This window comes from Colletotrichum fioriniae (assembly GCF_027942845.1).
Source record: "Colletotrichum fioriniae strain IMI 355084 chromosome Unknown scaffold_1, whole genome shotgun sequence".
Classification (NCBI taxonomy): Eukaryota; Fungi; Ascomycota; class Sordariomycetes; order Glomerellales; family Glomerellaceae; genus Colletotrichum; species Colletotrichum fioriniae.
Window position 1 is genome coordinate 865967 of NW_027076837.1, and position 20722 is coordinate 886688.

The window sequence follows — 20722 nt, forward strand, 5'->3', positions numbered from 1 at the left end:
TTCTGAGTCATACAAGGAAACCGTCAAAGATGTGGGCCCCATAACTTGCGGCGATAGATGTGGTTGCTGTGCCTCAAGTCAATAGTCAAAACAGTCGCGTGGAAAGTAAGTGGGATTGCGCCCTTACAACACAATGAGCCTGGAAGTTAGTAAAATCGCCTATTCGTACGAATGCATCGTGCTAGGGTGGAAAATGTCACATGTCTCTTGGCAGAATCATCTACAGTTTTCTATATCCTCCCTGAACTCTCCCACCGGCATTCGAGGGATGTAGGCGAGGGTGTTCAACGAGAAGTGCACAACTCGATGCTTGGCATCAATATATGGGAAATCGCGGGGGCCGCCACAATCGATGCCTGCAGTATTCATGATTTCGAGTGCGAATAACCATAGTGCGTATTGATTAAACTCATTTTGGGGTGCTACATGTGGAAACTTAGAGAAAGTAGAGAAATTAGCATCGACAAACACGCCGCATCAACCCAAAGCATTACGAAACCCGGATGTCCTGGTCCTTTCTCGCGAATATTTGCCGATGATAGTTTACGAGGGATGTTGCGACTTTCTCAAATTATCTTGAGCTACGGTACTTGAGAGTATTACTCCAAATGAATAATGTTGATCCTGCCACCACCGGTGTAATTATGTGTTACAAACTGCTCAAAACCACCAGTTTCTGAGACGATGAGTGTCCGGCCTTCCGCACCCTTTGCCCACACGACTGATGTAGGCGCCAAAAGAGCTGTGCTGTTGATACCGCCGAGAAGTGTCTCCGGGACGGTGGTGTTTGCCCCGTGTGGTACAAAGCCAAGAGCGTTTCCGCCAAGTTCGGCGATATAGATGTCGCCATTATACTTGTTGACAATTAGGTCATCAATTGGGGTCTGAGTTGCCACAACTTCCGCGGTGCCGTGGAGGACATCTTCTTTCCCGGAAGCTGGGACGCGGGCGACCAACTGCTGGTTGGTGTTGCTAAAATAGAGGTATCCTCTTGAGAGCTTGATGCCGTTGACGCCGAATACCACACCGGTTATCGTGCCAGGCTTTAGTAAGGGATCATCGTAGTAGACGCCCAATTGGAAGGTCTTGGTGTCGAAACGGTAGATTAATCCCTCGCGCGTGTCTGCGATCAAGACGTAGGGCGTTCCGGGAACCGCAATCATCCCATTGGGCTGAGAAATAGCATCCAACGATGCTAGTTCCTTAACTACCGGCTTATCGCACTTGTCAAACGACAATTTGTGGATTGCGTAAGAGTCAGGTGTTGGACTCAAAGTCTGGAAAGAGAAGTTGCCGGTAATAAGGAAGTATTCATCCGAGTTTGGTGATTTGGCAATGCTGGAAACGCCATTGGTATTCTCGAAAGTGTGCAAAAGCTTTGGCTCGGCATTTGCGACAGGTGCCACTTCGTAGACACGAGGGAACGTGTAGACCACTGCTAGAACCGAACCCGAGGGCCTGACTGCGAGGTTTTCGATTTCAGATCCCAACGGAAATTCTTGACTCTTTTCGACTCGAAGGGCATTCACACAGACTAGAACGACTGTGAATAGCCATAGGCAGGCTATCTTGGAAGTTGTCATTGAAAGGCTTTCAAAGTGCGGAGATTAATGGAATAAGTGTCAATGGTTTGATGAGGCATTCAGAAATGTCATTACCGAGAAAGGTGGCTGGCCTATTTGTATTTGTCTGATTCTCAGAAATGCGGATGAACTTCAATCCATCTGTACAGGGCAGGTACAATGGATGACCCGAAACCCGGGGGCCGAGAATCCTTCCAAGTATCTCGATCTTAGTGTGATCTCCTAACTTGCGCGGCTTATGCGCGGGGCCTGTACCTAGAAACTTGGTATCAGTAGTGATAGAGATTAACGCGGCAAAGGTAGTATTGAGAATAGAGCAATGGACTTTTGCTGAACATGTCAGAGTCAAGGGCATCGGTTTCGATTGCCCTCCTACATCTATCGAGCCAGGTGCGAGAGTTGTCATACCATCGAGAATATTTAGTGGTTGAAGACAACATCGTCGAACCAAATCACCAGTCTCACCGGCGACTCGATGAGGCATATCGGATTTCGGACTTATAGGTACAGAAGCGTTGCAGCGTTGGCAAGATGAATGCAGAAACTTGTAGCTATGTGTACCTTATTCGCCAAGTACCGCTGTTGAGCTTCTCTGAGTAGGCTTCACTACTGTCAACCAGATTGCGTTTACCCAGGCTGACGTGTGATAGCTTGAGTCGAAACTTACATGTACGCTAAGCACTATTCCCAAAACAGTCTTCGTAAGCTAGGCAGATAGATTCTACCCCATGTCTTACTCTGCAGGTCACCGAAACCCTACGTAAGGATCTGTTTGCAATGTGAACATATCGGCTGGTCTCTCGTGAAACTAAACAGTAGGCACCGAAGGAACTGGAATCTGGATTTAGAGAGACAAGGAATCACGCATATTAGGTGAATTTGCAAATCGCTTCATTAAGAGAAGGTGCAGAATATGATTACATTATCTAGCAGCACTGCAACAAGGCCTTTGTTCGCTACTTCTTTTCTACCTCGAGAGAAGCCAAGATGAAGGCTGACTCACCCAGAAGACTGTTTGGCAAAAGCGGTTGGTGAGTGTAGTATTCGTAGGATGCCGTAGAGTTGAGACTGCACACAGCGACTGTCTTGTTGTACCCGATTGTACCGTTCCCAGTATCGACAACAAAGTTTCGGGTGGTATAGTCGTAAGCCTTCAAAGCTGCCTTCTTGAAGTCTACCTTCGAGTTCGATAGAAGTCCGAGCCTCTCACCCTTGAGCATAGAGAACATGAACAAGGCCGTGCTAGAGCTCTCCAGGTAGTTGCCGCTGCGTCCCGGGAACGTCGTCAATTGCCACCAGACTCCGGTCTCGGGGTCGGCGTAGCGGATGAGAGATGTAGCCAATTGCGTCGTCATATGTTGCAGTTGCTTGCACACGGCCTTGGCCTCGTGCTTGCCAGCGGGACAGTCGAGGGCTTCCCACGTCTGAACCAAACCTGCTACGAACCAGCCTACGGCGCGGCCCCATACGTACGGGCTCGCACCCGTCTCTTTATTTGCCCAAACAGATGTCTTTGAGTAGTCGTACCCATGGGCGACCAACGAAGTGTTCTTCTGAAAGCAGTGCTCGTAGAGGAGCGAAACCTGCAAGCTGATGTCTGTGTAGTTAGGCTGGGGCTGCGCGGCCATGAACGGCAGCACAGAGAACATGCCATCCAGGTAACTCCATTGAGGGTAGACGTAGTACCAAAAGCCTCCTACAGGATTGCGAATTTGAAGCGACAGAGATTCGTTGATGGCTTTCGATGCTGCCGATGCCGTGTCCGATATCGTCGCGATGCCCGACTTGGAAATAGCGTTGATGGCGTTCGCAACCGAGAAGCGGTCCAAAGGTCGGGTTGCGACGTAAGTTGCATTGACCAAGTTGGGAGTCCCTTCGTTGAGAACTTCTTCCAAGTAAGGCACGTATTGGTCCTTGAGCTCCGGGTACTGCTTTAGTGCAGCCTCCATGGCGATGGAGAGAATGCCCGTTTCCAGGAAACTGCTTGATTCACCAGACGAGATGATGCCCTGCTTCCGCGCCTTGATGCTGTCTAGCATCCAGGTCGAGTATCGTCGGTCGTCGCAACTTGCGGCAGTCGCCAAGCCGCAGAGGGCCAATAGCCGGATCGTAAGGTGACGCATCTTGAGTAAGATAGACTACGAATGGAAACAATTCGAGATCTGGCAGACGCTACCACCGAGCCATCTTTTCCCTTCAACCCCGCTACCGGCGTCGCTCACGCTATATATGCTGTTACTTTTCGTATGAGTCAAGCTAATTGCACTGCCAATTATTGCCGAAGCCTATTTGTTTACCCGGCTCGTCATTGGGCCTTTCGCCAATGCGTCAATCATTCCCCTATTGAATGTTTCCCCCATGTATGCCGGTACTTCCGCGGGGAACTCCAGGACCCATAGTGCATTGACCCTGAAGATTTGACGGCTGACGACTTCGCGTATCAAAACTTTTGTTACAAGGGCGTAAAAGAGTCTGACTGGTTAAGATGTTGCCCTCAACGTCCCTGCATCCAAATCTTGTACAGCTGAGGACGGCTGAGCGATGCTGGGGTTAGATCAAAAAAGCAAAGTTGGTGGCCTCACTGCCGCAGTACTGAGCCGACCGAACTCGCAGGATCCATCCCCATGCTAGGCAGTAAAGTTTCAACGGTAGGGGCCACAATTTTGGACGCGAAAAATTTCCCGGTATGAATTGAGCAGTGAGCACAGAGGGGTAAGTTCGCCAAGGATCCATGGGGCAGAAGAAAGAAAATACTTCGTTCACCAAAGCTTGAACCAGAAGGTTTCCGTCCACTCAGCTTGAAATGATCGCAGCAGCTTTCGTGATATCCTTGATTAAATAGCCTAGAGCCTATAGACCAACGCGCTTGGTGGTCAATTATGGGTACATGCAAGTTTCTCGGTCTACCTTATGCCTTGTTCTGCACACGCAATCTTGAAGACGTACTGCCAAAGTGGAACGGATTCTAATTAGCCGACGCTCAACGTCTTGAGGACGAATATGAAGCAACCATGCGTAGCTGCCCTGTCACGGAGGAGGTCCCCAGGCGCCAACTTCTGAAAGTGAACGAGGCAACCAAGTTGAGGCCAGTGCCGAACCCTGCATGTGCATCCTACTGGGGAGGAACATGTACATGTAGTTTTGCGAACCTGGCTCTTCCAAAACCCCTTTTTCACTGGTTCACCCTTCAAGTTGATCTCGCTCGAGGGCCATTCCATCATCGCAGTAACTGCTCAATATCGCAACATGATCCGGCGGGACTGTTTTCATCGAAGTCGAGTTTAGTTTCTCCTGCACAGAAAGTGATATGATATACACAGTACTCACTTTACTGTTCGCAAAATGCACCAACGACGAATTTATATATACGGCTCTGAGTGCAATACCACCTCGAAGAAGCGCCAATAACAACTTGGACTTCGGGCCCCTACCTCCGCGAATATCGTGGCTTACTTCGTAGTTCGGAGGAAGCAACTGACTGGCCGATTCTATCCCTGGCTCCTGCAAGTTGTCAGGGGTAATCAGCCGCCGACTCAATTTCAATCAACAGGAAAGTCACCTCGGCAAGATAAGCAATTGCATTGGCTGTACGGATACGAAAAGAAACCCCCACTCAGAGCCTTGCGGCGAAGGAGACATGCTGCAGCATGCATCATCAGCTCACCCTTGCAGCGTAGCCAGGATCCGGATGATCAGGCTGCGACAGGAGGACAAGAATAGCTTTAAAAAGGCTGCAATCCAGTCGAACAGCGAGCATCGACTTTCGTGCATCATTTGTTCTCGATTTTTCTCTTGCCATGGCTGCTTTGAGGCCTCACTTGATTGTACAACTGGTCGTTATTAGCGTCGCGCGGTGCTTGCAGACGCAGACCAGTGCCGATATCCAGAGCGAAATCGAGGCCAATGAGAATGATCAAAAGGCATTAAACACCATCCACGCTGGTGCCTGGGTCGATTCTCCATCTGTTCGGGGGACCACCGACATTCTGTGGACTTGTATCATCACCCTGACCAGTTGCGTTTACACAGTCCTTCATCTGAATATCAAGCACTCCTCAACGTGGAACAAACTGCAATGGGTCGCTATAACCTTATTCGCACCTGCATTCATCCTGTTGCTTGCCTCCAGGCAGTTCATCGAAGCATCGTCGCTGAAAAGGAAGCTCAATCTCCTGCTGTCAGAGAATGCCCGTTCCAACAGCAGCACTCCCAAAGTGAGCACCACAACCCTCAACCAAACCAGAGGAGAAGAACAAAGATTCAAGCTAACAGAAAAGTTATTTCCTGTTCTCAGAACTCCTACAATCTAAAGACCTGCTTCTTCGCGGTAATGGGAGGCTTCGAAGCCCCAATTGCCGACATAGAGCCCGGACCTGGAGTTGTACGAGATAATGACTACGAATGGCCACAGAATTTGACGCTATCAGCAACAGGCATCCTTGAACTGGCAAAACTTGGTTATTTCATCGAAGTCGATACGGCTAGCCTTGAAGATCGAAGTAAAGCCACCCTGTTACAGAAGTTCCTCGTGTCAACCCAAGTAATTTGGATGGCGATACAGTGCATTGTAAAGAAGAGACTTGGGTTGCCGATAGCATTGCTCGAAATTCATGTGATGGTACATGTGGTTTTCGCCCTACTACTCTACGGATCCTGGTTTTACGTAAATGCTCATTGCCGTCTTGCTTCCGGTTTCCAAAGAGATTTATGAAGTCAAGTAGAGTACTGATCTCGGTCTATTAGAAACCCCTAGATATCGAGTGGACGCAAACTGTCACGGTCGAAAGCGAGGAAGTCGAGAATGCCCTTGCTTTCATGATTCAGTGCCAGTTCTGCCACTTGCAAAATGAGACTGCAATTTTGTATCCTGTCCAAGGAGATGATCGACCCATAATTCCGAGCATAGTGGCTAAGAGCAGCTTCGGAAAACAAGACCCTCGAAGTAGTCGATGTAAGGTCGCCACCAACGATCAAGGTGAACAGCTACCTGTTCAATGGATAACTCCGACAACGGATGGCGTTCGCATCAGTGAAGGCCAAGCTTTGTCCTGTGGAGTAGGCTACCTCCATGTAGGTCTCGTCTTCGGGCGTGAGAAGAGTCGACTCGCGGAGGACAGAAGCATTCTTCTCAATGCTTCGGATATAACAAGGACCGAAAGAGCCGCCTTGCACCTAAGGTCGAGTCGACAGAATTCCTTGGCAGCTCCTGATGTTGACCCATTCTGGGACAAGACTTACAGTCAATGTTTTGCGCCAGGGGGTAACATGCGCGAGACTCTTTCGGTATTCCAAGATAGTTTCAGTCACCCCGGAGAAGGCGATCCTAATGAAGGCCTGGGGTCAACAACAGAGGTCTTCCGTTTCCTTCTCTCAGCTATCGGCGAGGAGCTCACTTGGTACAATTTGCTTAGAACAGGTCTCTTTCCTACTATTTATGGCGGCATCCATCTTTCGGCATGGGACTATGACTTTGCCTCACGACAGGAAGAGATTATGTGGAAGGTATCCTGTCTCATTATTATCGGGTTTATACCTTGGGTGGGGCTTTACTTCTTGTTCTTCGCATACATCGGAAGACCTTTGCGGGTTTACATCGACCCTGATGTATTTTCGGAAGAAGTGCGGAAATCACCCCTGTCGGTAGGCTCTCGCATGGCGGGGATATGCATTTTAGGCTTTACGGTTTCGTTGTTTGCTGGAGTTCACTTCGTTGCCCGGGTTTTCATAGTTGTTGAGGCCTTCATTAGTCTTAGGCAGGTCCCTATCGGTGTCTACTCGATGCCGTCTTGGATCCAGATGATTCCTCACCTTTGACGCGCTTAGGAGGTCATGGAGACTTCGGCATCATTGATCTTTGCAGAACTTGAGTCATAGGTCTGATATTTCAAGCCAACGAGCGTGATCGATCACACATGCAAATGTGCTTAGAATTCGCGTGATGGGCAAGGTTTTTGATTATGTGAGTCTAATTGCCCATCCATCTGATCCGCCGGTAAGCAGCTATCTATATCTGGCTTCTCTTTAATGTTAATGACACTACTCTAAGTCGGTCCTGCAAACTGCAGACAGTATGTCTATGTATAGGTCTTCCATTATTATCCACCGTGTGATACAGTCTGTCAATCAGGAGTCCTAGTCGCTTAGTCCGAACTCGTACCAAACTGTGAAGCACATGAAGCTCGTCCTCTTTGTCCAATGTTCCTTGGCTCAACCTGAACGCCGGCTGCGATGTAAACTTGACGCTGCCACTCCTACTACTAGAACGTCTCCTCGAGTCACTATGGGAACTGGATGTATCCGAGTCATCGTCTGCAAAAGCATCATTGATGTCATCGTCTACGCAAAGCTTCGGTACCAAATACTCGACGCCACCAAGCATCATATCGCACATGGATACAAGCAAGGCGACAAATTCCGGGCGCGTGGAATGTGTGCTGCAATCAAAGAAGGAATCGAGGCCCTCCATAGTTCGCTTCAAGGACCGCAGCATTTCTGCGGGTGGCGTAGGGGCTTTACTGCGTATACTCCAGAGAAGGTTGGAGCTAACGTCCTCATGCTGGAGAAAGACTCGCGCGTAGCATGAACACGAGGAACTGTCCCGATCCTGGTGTTGCTTCGATTGGTCATGCCGAGAACGCTGGCTATTCCGAGGCCACTCCTGATTATGACTTGATGGCTCCCGTATGTGCTTCCTCCGCCTTTCGGCATGGGCTGTAGGCCTCTCTGTATCTGAGCCCAAAGAAACCACTCTGGGCCAGTCTGTGGTATTGAGACAGGAAAGCATCGGATCTATCCGAGGTGACGTCGATGGGCTGTTCAGGGTTGCCTTCATGAAAGGCTGATTCCCTGTATAATAGGATGGTTAATTTATGAACACTCAGATACTGACTGGCTGACGGCAAGCGAAATGGACAATTAGCTTACCACTGGCTTTCATAAAACTATCAAGGACATCCGTTGATAACATGTCATCTAATGTTTCGGCTTGAAAGGGAGAAAAGGCTCTTGGCTGGAAGACCAAGCGGTCGATGTTTTCCGGGTCATGTGGATCTTGGTCTTCCTCCGCGGTGATGGCATTGTCGGCGGTCAAGCTATCTTCCCTTTCCCAAGGCGACATAGAAGGTGTAAAATCGGCAATCGTCAAGCGCCTCTTTGAATTGGGATTCGATGTTTCGTAATGGCAGTCGAAGCCGTTGGCTCTGCATCGGCCGCATCCTTGTTTCTCGCCGCTGCATTTCAACTACGAGTTCACAAGCAACGTTAGTTATCTGTCATGCTTTATTTGAAAATATCTTCAAAGAAAGGAAAAATCGGAATTCGCGCACCTTTTTTAATCCGGCAATGTTTGCAGGCGTTGCGGGTAAGTGGGCCGCGGCGCCGCTTAGTAGCGGTTGTTGAGTTCTTCACCTCCCCAGGGTCGCCTTCATGACAAGTCGTCCGAGACATATCGAAGTCAAAAGGAAAGTTTTCAACAGGCAGAGACTGAATTGTGGTTGCCATCGTTCAATGAGTCGAAGTTGGGAATGCGGATAAGATCGAGAGGAATCGAATAGAAGAGTGGCGGCGGCTTGTGTTAGTCTTTGTGGGCAACAAGACATTGCTTTAGACCAAGCCGATCCGCCGATAAATCGAGGGTTGACTGCCGGTCAGGGATGCAGGGCCGGCAACATTCTAGAAACGGTAGAAAATCAGCGTGAACCAGTCTCGTCGGTAAAATGGCATCTTAGTAGTGTGTCAATATAGTTTCAACCTGTGAAGTCTGTTGTCACGGCCCAATAAAGCATGAGCGGCGCGTAAACGCCCCACTGGCCTAAAGAGCAGCTAGAACATGCGGAGATTTAATCTTGGCATCCCGGGGGGGTTTTGACGGCAAGGCCTGTCATTGTTTCTGGCCCGGTCACTTTCAGTTGACATGACAATATTTGAGACGAGTCAGACTTATAGACGCGTAGAAGCTGCTACGCGCCAGGATTAAGCGATGTCGCTAGACCTGATCCCTATAACATATATCGGAGAACTTTCAACGGATGTAGTTCTATGGTGCGAATACTGAGAACAATGAGATCTCGGAGTATGTCGAAATTGTTTGTTGCACACAGACCTATAGGCTAGGTGGCCAAAGAGCAAGCCTGAACACAGTTGCGAGGTTTTAAACCCCAATTGACATGATCTAGCAAAGTATCAAAATCGGATAGAGGACTCTTGCGAACAAGCGAAACGGCGGATAATATTGAAAAAAGATGAACTCCACGGTATCCCACTGCAGGGCCGTCTTCCGCGCTTCGCCTCAACGCAGTTCACATAATGCCCCAGCCGCGTCGCAGAAGCAAAGTCTCCTACGGTCAAAACTTGCTTGGCAGAATGTCTGCCACCGACAGCATTGAGCAATAGCCAGAACAAGGCCTGCTTCAGCCCTAGGGTGAGTCTCAGTGGAATGTACTCCAACAACGTCAGGGTCTTCCCCGCAGTCAAAGCTGTACGAAGGGTCGTTTCAAGCCTATGACCTCGAACTGAGGCCTTGTATTTGTACAGGATCCGAGCAGACAATATGCTCTGATGGGTAATTATGGTTCCGCTAGGCTTATGTGCTGCCCACTTTCCGTGTTTGGTTGCAATATGCCTACGAAGTACATACATAATGCTTGGAAAGCCTCCACTACGTGCACGGCTATGTTTTGCCACAAGCTTCAAGGCTGTATTAAAGTTTGCCTCATCGCTTGACTGGTTTGAGATACACATTTAAAGACGGCTTTTGCCACACAATATAAACTTTTTGACCCTTAATCCAGTCACTGCCAACGTCAGCTAGCTTGAGATCGAAGCTGAACAAAATCCTTGCCAGGATAAGACGCATCTCAGAGTATGCGAGGTTGCGACCAACACAGTCTGCGTGGCCCATGCTGAAAGGTTGGAATGCATCCAGCCTATCATTCGCGAAGCGCGGATCTCCGAGGAAACGCTCGGGATGATATTCTAAGGGTTTAGTAAAGTTCAGTTCGTTATGATACATCGCCCATTGCCAAGTAGCGACAAGACACTGTGTCAAACATGCAGAGAGTCAGAGCCTTTCTGGTAATAAAGTGGCACTTTGCTCAGTAGAGGGGTCACTTACACCTTCGGGCACGATATTGCCATCAATGATAGCGCTACCATGCGTGACTCGTCGGGGTAACCAAGAGGGAACTACTGGGAACACGCGCAGCGCCTCGTCCAGGCAGGCCAACATGTAAGGGAGTTTGTTGACGGATAGAAGAGTGATGTCTGACGGATCAGAAAATGAAGACCTGACCTCTTCTACGACTCTCTGATATGCTTCAGGATTCGATAGCAAAAGAAACGAAGTCGCCGTGAGCAGTGTGGCTGTGGTCTCGGACCCAGCCGCGATGAGAAGCGTCGAATTCTGGACAAGGCGTTCCATGTCAAGCTTCTACTCTCCCTGATTAGTCTCGCTCTGCCCTGATATCTGAGACAGTATGATGACACGTCCAACATTAAGCAAGATTCAGGGCGAAAATAGGGGTCGAACGTACCATTTCTTCTTTGTTATTGAGCAGGGACTCAATGATATCTGCTTGTTTACCCGACTGAATGCGACTTTGTAACTTCTGAATCGTGTAACCCATAAATTCCAACTTGTTCTTCGCGAGTACCTTCATGATGATAGCTGTGATGAACCTCAATCCTTGCCGGTTCAGCTCACCGATCCACTCAATCTCTTTCTGCTGAAATGCAATAATTTTTACCCAGGGATGATATTCTGCTGACTCGAGGCATCCAAAAGAGCTGGAAAAAGCAAGTTCGCCAAGGATGTCGAATGTGCAAAAGTTAACTGACAGCCCAATATTAGCATCAGACTGAACTTCGGCAGATGTCTTCCCAGCACTCACACCAGTCACGGAGATCAAGCGCCCGGGTACCATCATCGCAGTTCTCATGAAGTCGCTTGAGAAGCAAGTCAACGTAACCGCCAATCATCGGCTCTTGATCCTTCATGCCACGATCAGAAAAATACGGCGAAACCCACTTGCGTAGTCTCGCATGTTCCTCGGGGCCAGCGTTGAGCAAGCTAATGGGTCCTTCCGGTCCTTCACGGTAGTATTCGTATGCTTTCTCAAATTGACCGCGACGACGTATGCCGTAGATGTCCCTCCAGGCGTTTCCGTCGATGAAGCCAAGGTTATTGGGCCCCATTCTGACGACTGGACCGTACTTCTTGAATAAAGATTCTGCATAAAATGGTAGCTGCCCTCTGACTCCTGCAATCACAAACGGAAGATTTGTCAAGCGGTTCAAGATTGGACCTGGATATTTGTTGAGCGGATGAAAGAAAGCCCTGTAGACCGCTAAACAGGACAAGTACGCCGCAACCTAGTTTTGTCAGCCAAGTATAGACCTGGAGAAGTCGCGATATCTCACCAAACCGGATATCAAGGCCGCCCAGCGGCTGACACCTTGAAGTTCAGCAAGGCTTGCGAAGAGAGACATCGTGGATAAGGGCGTAAGAAAACGAAGATTCTGCATTCAACAGTCTGCAATTTTCCTTCCCTAGCAAAACTTATTGATTGAAGATGCTATTTGCAAAGTGCAAAGCTAACTCAGTTGAGGTGAGGTAGTCGAACATGAATTAAACGTATCGAACGGCACAGGACCCTTTGGCATGATAACATCAAGCTGTATTAGGACACGTTGAATACGTTTTGATTGGCCAAATTCGCTGTTCATTTTCCTCGGAGACTCTCGCTCTCTTGCCTTACATTTCCATTTCCAATTGGTTTGTCACCATATCATCAATTGAATCCGCACACAAATGCCGGGAGGTTATTCAGATCTGAAACCTGGCACCGCGTCTTCAGAGTGTTGTGTTGATCGACTCCGGCCTCTGTCCAGCCAACTCGGCCGGCATATTGAACCGAGATGTCGGTGCACCATAGCTTTGTGGCCAAGAATTAGGGACGAACAGAAGCCGAATGATGAGAGCCTAGGTATGGCCTGCTTACGGCTTGTCTCAGGAACTACAGGCTGAGACCTGACTGGATACGACATAGAGGCTTTTCTGATCCATAGCAGGACAAACATAGGTCTCCGATCTGACGGACTTCTCCTCCGGCCACATACGAGCTGTCTCCGGCACTTAACCCGAGTCGTGAAATGCCTGGCGGAAGCGCACTGCAGGCATAACGAACCCGTATTTTAGTTTAGCCGACCGCATACTTGCATGCTTCAAGACATAGCATGTTCACAGGCCAATGACTCGTTTTCAATACAAAAGCAATTATACTCAGTGTCAATCCCACATATGCCTGAGTCTCATTGTAAACTTAATGCTTGACTGAGGATCAAAATCTAAGTACGGATGACGGGAGATCTTGGCGTCCCATAAGCTGAGGCGTTCCGCAGGCTCGGGCGCTCGTCAGCCCCTCGCTTCGGATTCTGGAACATCGACTTTGCTTATGGCCGACGTAGATCATATGTGCCATGTTAAGCATCGATATTCTAGTTTCGCCGCGTCGCCGCTTTCTCTATACGAGCACTGACCTGGCTTGTGCATGGCGGAGGTAGTCCGGAGCCAGGCCTTGACTACTTTTCAAGCTACATACGGGCGTTCGGAAATCGCCGCCGGCTGGCTGTCTCAACCTGAACCATGATTCCAAGAAACCTTGGTTCAATCGGAGGTTTCATGAAAACAACAGAAGAAAACTCGCTATCAGTTCCAGACCACTTTCCTAACTGGGACACCGGTCTTCGTACAGGCTCTATCTCTCGTGGACAGTCTTGTGTGTTAGGGTCACCAGATGTCGACAGCTAAGTGAGCCTGTCGGCGATGTTGAGATGGCTGTCTCGAGTTACAACTTAATATCTCTGAGAATTGAGAAAACTACAGATAGACACGAATAGCGCCGTAGCTCCTTACCTTTGATTCTCCCAAAGTCCAATTGTGTTAGTACTTGGTCCCTTGCCCATCAAAGAAGTTCTTTTTACGTTCCAAATGAAAGGCCCTTCTCCCGTATGACTTCAGTAACGCCTGGAATTTGTTGCCATCATTGATGCCCAAGATGGCACACTCACAGAAGACGATTCTATTCTTCGGTGACCAGACCGATCCGTGGGTCGATGGCATCGACTACATCATGAAGCAGGCTGGCCTGGCGCCATGGCTTCAGTGTTTTATGAGTGATCTGTGCAAGAAGGTCAAATCGGAGCTGAGCAACTTTGAAAGCCCTATCACAAAGAGTCTTGGGGAATTTTCGAGCATATACGAATTGGCTGAGAAATACCGCCATAAAATCGACGAGACCGGCGTTGCTAATGCAATCCTCATTTATACAATGAGAGCAGCAATGCTCCTGCAGTATGTCCCAAACTTTGAGTGATATCCAAGGACGATAGACTGACATGAAGTTTACAGATGCATCAAGCGTGAACCCAATCTCTTGGCAAAGTCTGATGATGGGCCCGAGTGGCTGGGCATTTCAGGAGGTCTTATGAGCCTATCACCATTGGCAGCTGCCAAGGACTTTGATACTCTCTACGCCGGCTGTCTTGAGGCGGCTGGTCTTCTGTGCAGGGTCTGCAGATTTTGCTACATTCGGTCAAGAGCTACAGAAGATCGCTCTGGAACGTGGGGCTGGGCCGTCCTAGGGATCTCGAACGAGGACCTTCGCTCTGCTCTGGAGCAGTTCCAGACGAACCTGGTAAGTCTAGATGAATATTATAAGCGAATTCTCATTGGAAGACTCACTGACCGGCTTGGAAGGGCATTCCAATAGCGAAAAAGGCACAAGTTGGTGTCACTGGAGACCGCTGGGCTAGCATCATCGGCCCACCGTCTATCCTGGAGCAGTTTCTGAATGAGTGCCCAGCTGTCAGTGGCCTTCCAAGGAATAAGCTTAATATCAGATCCCTCCAACACGCTATCCCAATGACCTCAGCTGATCTCGACTATGTTGTTGGGGAGTCTACCTTTGTCAAGAGTCAACTCGACTCACAACACAGAGTCTGGGGTACCGACGATCCGTCGGCTACTTATGAGACCTTTGGTGATTTGCTACGAACTGCGGTTTCGCAATCTGTGTCTCGGCCTCTCGATATCGTAGAGGTCGTCGCCGACATGAACAAGCATCTTGGATCTTGCCGGCAAGTCGAGATCAAAGTCATCGGCACCAGCAGTCACACTTCCTACCTTTCTACAGCATTGAAACAGAAGGGAAGATCAATCAGTGTCCAGCATGAAATAGGCGCCAACCAGAGTAGTCAGCAAGATCGTCCATCTGGTCGCATAGCCATCGTTGGGATGGCTGGAAGAGGCCCTGGCAGTAATGACCTAGACGAGTTCTGGGATGTTCTCATGACTGGTCAAGATCTTCATCAGGAGATCCCTCCGGATCGGTTTGACCTCAACGAGTTCTTCGCAGCAGAGCATAGTCACGATGGCGTCAAATGCACAACAGCGGCTCGATTCGGTTGCTTCATGAACAAGCCCGGAGGGTTCGATGCTCGCTTCTTCCGCATCTCTCCTAGAGAAGCAATGTTTATGGACCCTGGGCATCGACAGTTTCTCATGAGTTCATATGAAGCTCTCGAGGCGGCTGGGTATTCCGACGGCAAGACAAGAGATGTTGACCCGAACAGAATTGGCGTATTTTTCGGTCAAAGCAACGATGACTGGAATGCTATGGCACATCATCTGAAGGGATGCGATGCATATACCCTACAGGGAGCACAGAGAGCATTCGGAGCTGGTCGTCTTGCCTTCCAGATGAACTGGGAGGGACCAACGTATTCCTTAGATTCGGCATGCGCATCAACTTCATCGTCCGTTCATCTCGCCTGCATGAGTTTACTATCACACGATATCGATATGGCTGTCTCCGGTGCTGCAAATGTCGTCGGATATCCTCATTCCTGGACGAGTCTTAGCAAATCTGGTATCTTGTCCAACACTGGCAATTGCAAACCGTTCCGCGAGGACGCCGATGGCTATTGTCGGGCTGACTTCGTCGGAAGCGTGGTACTCAAGAGACTTGACGATGCCATCGCCCACAATGACAATATTCTTGCTGTCATAGGTGGTTCAGGGAGAAACCATAGCGGGAATTCTCCGTCCATCACGACCTCGGATGCAGGCGCGCAAGAACGGCTTTACCGCCAGGTCTTGAGGCGGTCTGGCGTTCTTCCAGACGAGATATCCTATGTTGAGATGCACGGGACCGGGACCCAAATTGGTGACCCCGCTGAGATAGGTGCGGTGTCCAACGTCTTCAAATATCGTCGTGGCGATCCATTGATAGTCGGATCTATCAAGGCCAATATTGGCCATAGCGAAGCCGTAAGCGTACCAGAAAGTTGCCAATTGTGGATCGTTTGAGACTAACGAGAAATCAAATAGGCTGCTGGAATATCATCGTTGCTCAAGTGTGTGTTAATGTTTCAGAATGATAGAATTCCCCCACAAGCAGGCATGCCGCAGAAGCTGAACCCTAAGTTCCCTTCGCTTGAAGCCTCCAAGATATCGATTCTTTCCGAGGCGAAAGATTTCAAGCCTGTTGGAAACAGTACGAGGCGGGTGATGCTGAACAACTTTGATGCAGCGGGTGGGAACGCTTGTCTGCTTATCGAGGACTACAGACATACGCGGTCTACGGATGAGGGCGTGCAAGTACCGTGGTCGAATCACGTCGTTGTCACGTCCGCGAAGACGCAAGCATCTCTGCGCTCCAACCAACGCAGGCTTCTTCAATACCTTCAGGCGAATCCCACCGCCCGTATTCAAGACGTTGCTTACACAACTACCGCAAGGCGAACGCATCACCCTCTCAGATCCACATACACCGCATCATCGACACTAGAACTCATTACCAAATTGAGTTCAGACATTGACGCCGAGAAGGATGCCGTGAAGATGAAGCCTTCCGCTTCCAAGCCGGTTGTCTTCGTTTTCACCGGTCAGGGTTCCCACTATGGCGGCATGGGCAGTGAGCTGTACAAGACAAGTCATGTCTTCCGGGAAGCGGTTGATCACTGCGTCACAATTTGCGCCGATTATGGCTTTCCACCGTTCTTGGACCTCATCATAGAGCGTTCCATTGACGTATCCATGAAGCTCTCTGCCCAGACTCAGCTTGCCGTCTTGACTTTGGAAATTGCCTTGGCTGCTCTGTGGCGTTCAGCAGCCGGCATTGAGCCGTCCGTGGTGATGGGCCACTCCCTCGGCGAATATGCCGCTCTTCATGTTGCTGGTGTTCTCTCCCTAACCGATGTGTTCTATCTAGTTGGAAAACGCGCAGAGTTACTTGGCGAACTATGCGAGACTGGCGCATGTGCAAGTAAGTGATTCCGAACTTGAAGCAGTACGCCTAAAGAATACTTACTAACTTCTTGTAACCTCTAGTGTTGGCACTAGCTGCATCCTCTGAAGTCACGCAGGGCTACATTGATGCAAGAAAAGACGGGTTCTGTTCGATCTCTTGCTCTAACAGTCCACGCACCACAGTTGTCGGTGGATTACAGGATGATGTTGAGCAGCTTGCAGCGGACATGACAGAATTCCGTCCAAAGATGCTACCCGTTCCATACGCTTTTCATTCTTTTCAAATGGACCCCATTCTGGATCAATACGTCACTATTGCTCGAGGGATAACGTACTCGCCGCCCAAGATCCCAGTTGCTTCTACTCTACTTGCGAAGATCGTCGATACCCCAGGAACCTTTGATGCAGCATACATGGGCCAGCAAACTCGTCAGAGTGTGCAGTTCACGGACACTATCACAGCTGTCAAGGAACGTTTAGGCGATGTGGTATGGGTCGAGCTGGGGCCGAGCCAAGTCTGCGGTTCCTTTGTACAGGCAACCTTGGGTTCTTCCGTGTCTTCGGGCTCCATCATGTCGACGCTCGACAAGAGTGCGGACAACTGGACGTCTATCACGAAATGCCTTGCGAAACTTTATGATCAAGGATCAGAGATCGACTGGCTCCGACTATATGGCCCTTACTCATGCAGCGTTCAGCTGTTGACCCTCCCGACGTACGCGTGGGACTTGCAAGACTTCTGGATTACTTACACCGAGAAGGGCGACGGAGTACGCGGAAGTCTCGCGGCGGATTCCAAAGTCAGCCCGAAGCAAATATCTACCTGTGCGCAGAGTATTGTTGCAGAGAGGTCGACGAGCAGTGAGTCAGAGGCCACCTTCAGGGCCCTCATTGCCGATCCAGGGATGGATGCCCTCATCGAAGGCCATCGAATCCGCGACATGGCAATCTGCCCCGGGAGTGTGTTCTGCGATGCTGCTTCTACTGTTGCCAAGCACGTGTTCGAAGCCATGGGCACGAAGCAAGATATGAAGCAGCCCGCGCTGACGATCCTCAATCTCTCGCTCCAGCGTCCACTGCGCAAGAAGGCTAATAGCTCGACTGAAGAACTTGTCACAACTGCGAATGTGAAGAAGCTCTCTAATGATCGTGCGACAGTAACCTTCCAATCATCCGAGCAGACTTTGGGTAGCTTCACAGTATCCATCTGCGAGGCGGATTCCATTAAGGCCGGTTGGGATAAGATATCATTCTTCATTCAGGCGAGGATGGACGATGTAATCAAGAGCGCCAAGGAGGGACGTGGCCACAGGATCCAGCCAGACATATTTTACGCCCTCTTTTCGAACACCGTCAGATACTCTCCGTCTTTCAGATGTGTCAAAGGGGCATATGTATCCGATGATTTCCAGGAGGCTGCTGCGGAGATCATCTTGGGCTCGGGTCCTATCGGAACCTGCTTCACCTCGTCACCATACCACGGCGAAAGCCTAGTGCACCTGGCGGGTTTTGTGCTTAACGCGAATCCAAGTCGACCACGTGCTGCTGATACCACGTTTATGATGGACAATCTTGAGAGCGTTGAGCTACCAGATTCCGGAGCTCTGGTGCCGGGTAAATCATACCTTACTCTCGCCAGAGTCTCGCGCAGAACCGAGGACTCTGCAACTTGCGATGTTTGGGTCTTCGACTCTGACTCATCGGAAATGGTGATGCAATGTTCAGGTTTGCGGTTTCACGAGGTCAGCAACACTGTCCTAGACCGCCTTCTGGGAAAGACAAGAGTATCAGTTGCAGCACCTGGCGACTATCAACTTCCAACGAACACGAATGTGGCAACAGTGAAGGCTCCGCAATCCCCGACGAAGAAGCATGCCTATAGTCACTCAGACGCCTCAGAGATGACCAAAGTTGAAGAGGGCTTGAACTCGCAGAATGAAGTTTTTGCTTCTATTCTGGAGAGTATCTCAAGAGAGACAGGCACAGACTCAGCGCAACTCACGGATGACACTGCTACAGCAGATGTTGGGGTTGATTCCATCATGGCCATCGAGATTACCGCTGCTGTCAAGAAGCAGACCGGCATTGATCTTCCAGTGTCCACTCTCATCGACTATCCGACGATTGGTGACCTGCGCAAGGCGTTCGGCGATGTAATCGTACCTACTGAGACTATTAACTCATCGTCATCCTCACAGGCATCTACCTCTCCGCCGTCTGTCAGTGAGGAGGAGATGTCAGATGAAAGTCTGTCTACAAGCTGCCCGACACCGGAGATCCCCTCTCACTGGGTATTGCTTGATCAGAAAGATATTGGAAAGCCAGTCGATACTTCAATCTCGATGCCGGAGAGTGGAGCGCTGTTGCCAATTCAGTCAGATCCGCCTTCTATGACGAAAAAGCAGCAAACAATCTCTCCACCACCGAAGGCGAGAGTCATCCTGCTTCACGGCCGTCCGAAACCAGACCAGACGCCATTGTACATGATCGCCGACGGAACTGGCACCGTTGCTAGCTACATTCATCTACCACCCTTCAACACTAAGACGGCAATCTATGGTGTCGATTCTCCTTTCATCCGCTGCCCAGAGCAGATGAACGCCAAGGTTGGCATTCGAGGAGCTGCGAAGTTGATCGTTGATGCTGTGAATGAGTCTCGACCTCAGGGCGCATTGTACATCGGCGGTTTCTCTGGTGGCGGCATGCTCGGGTATGAGGTCTGCCGTCAATTTGGCGACCTCGGTCGTCAAGTAGATGGCCTACTGATTATCGACATTTGCTCCCCACGCACCAAGACCGAAACGAGTCTTGTTAAAGTCCAGCCCGAGGTAGGTTGGCAAATGTTCCAAAAGATGGCTGCACAGGACGCATTCTGGAACTCGACGGCCGAATCTGCGCCGATGCAACATCTGCTAGGGATTTTCAAAGCCGTAGCAACCTACCACCCGGAGCCCATGACTCCTCACCAACGCCCCAAGAAGACTAGCATTGTTTGGGCAGAGAAGGGTATGGGCGGTCGCTGTGAGGGCAAGCCTGAACTGAAGCGCGAGATGGTGGGCATGGGCTTTCCCGCCGAAGCCTATCCTGGGTTCATGGAGGATCCAGCTTTAGGGGCTCTCGCTTGGGGCTTCCCTGACAAGCGCGGCTCCGAGGGCGCCTTGGGTCCTAATGGTTGGGACAAATACGTGGGAGAGGTTGGACAATGCTTGTCTGTCGATGCAGATCATCTTGAGATGCCGATGCCGGGACATGTGCACCTCATGAGGGAGAAAATTGAAGAGGCTCTCGCCTACTTTCAGGGAAGCAACTAGATAGCACTGTCAGATTTGTAGACCTTCTTATTCGATGCCTTTCAGCTTCTTCATCATTCCCGCTGTTCACGCAAATCGTTCTTAGATCATCCAGCACGAAGAATAGAAATTCTGTTCTTGAAGAAGTGTCTGAGCAAAACCCATACAAATCCTACACAAATAAGATTGAAAATGTTTAGAATTGGTCGCAGTACAGAAGCCACGCCGTTCCTGATGTGGAAAGTGACAATTTCGAGCTATAACTTGGTTACAGCTACAATGCGCTGCCCTTCGAACCAGCAGGATGTTTCGTCTCTCCGAACCGGACTGAACCAGGTAAAAGTGCCTAATCTCCCGCCTCCGCTTCTCCGACTTGGCTCAAACAGTGAGGCACACACCACTAAGTCAACACAAGTCCAGAAGAACACAGCGGTCCTCCTCGGTATATGTACTATAGACGCAGTTTTCAACCCGTGAATGGATGCGCAACCCACCTGATGCTGTTCCAGCCCTCAAGCTTACAACAAACACCTAGCCTGTCC

General features: G+C 49.8%; 3 protein-coding genes across 3 annotated transcripts; 1 reads left to right on the forward strand and 2 right to left on the reverse strand.

Annotated features, from left to right (window-relative positions):
• Window positions 1–599: 599 nt before the first annotated feature.
• N0V96_000242 (uncharacterized protein) lies at window positions 600–1583 on the reverse strand (the record flags this gene model as incomplete). The annotated part of the gene is made up of 1 exon (XM_053195379.2): window positions 600–1583. The coding sequence occupies one exon, from the start codon at window positions 1581–1583 to the stop codon at window positions 600–602; it is 984 nt and encodes a 327-aa protein (XP_053047032.2).
• Window positions 1584–2539: 956 nt separating this feature from the next.
• On the reverse strand, window positions 2540–3706 carry N0V96_000243 (uncharacterized protein; the record flags this gene model as incomplete). Its single annotated transcript, XM_053195380.2, has 1 exon — window positions 2540–3706. One exon carries the CDS (start codon window positions 3704–3706, stop codon window positions 2540–2542), a length of 1167 nt encoding a protein of 388 aa, XP_053047033.1.
• Window positions 3707–13636: 9930 nt separating this feature from the next.
• Window positions 13637–20201, forward strand: N0V96_000244 (uncharacterized protein; the record flags this gene model as incomplete). The annotated part of the gene is made up of 5 exons (XM_065755879.1): window positions 13637–13932; window positions 13990–14275; window positions 14359–15909; window positions 15970–16906; window positions 16972–20201. The coding sequence occupies 5 exons, from the start codon at window positions 13637–13639 to the stop codon at window positions 20199–20201; spliced, it is 6300 nt and encodes a 2099-aa protein (XP_065615119.1).
• Between the last annotated feature and the right edge of the window lie 521 nt (window positions 20202–20722).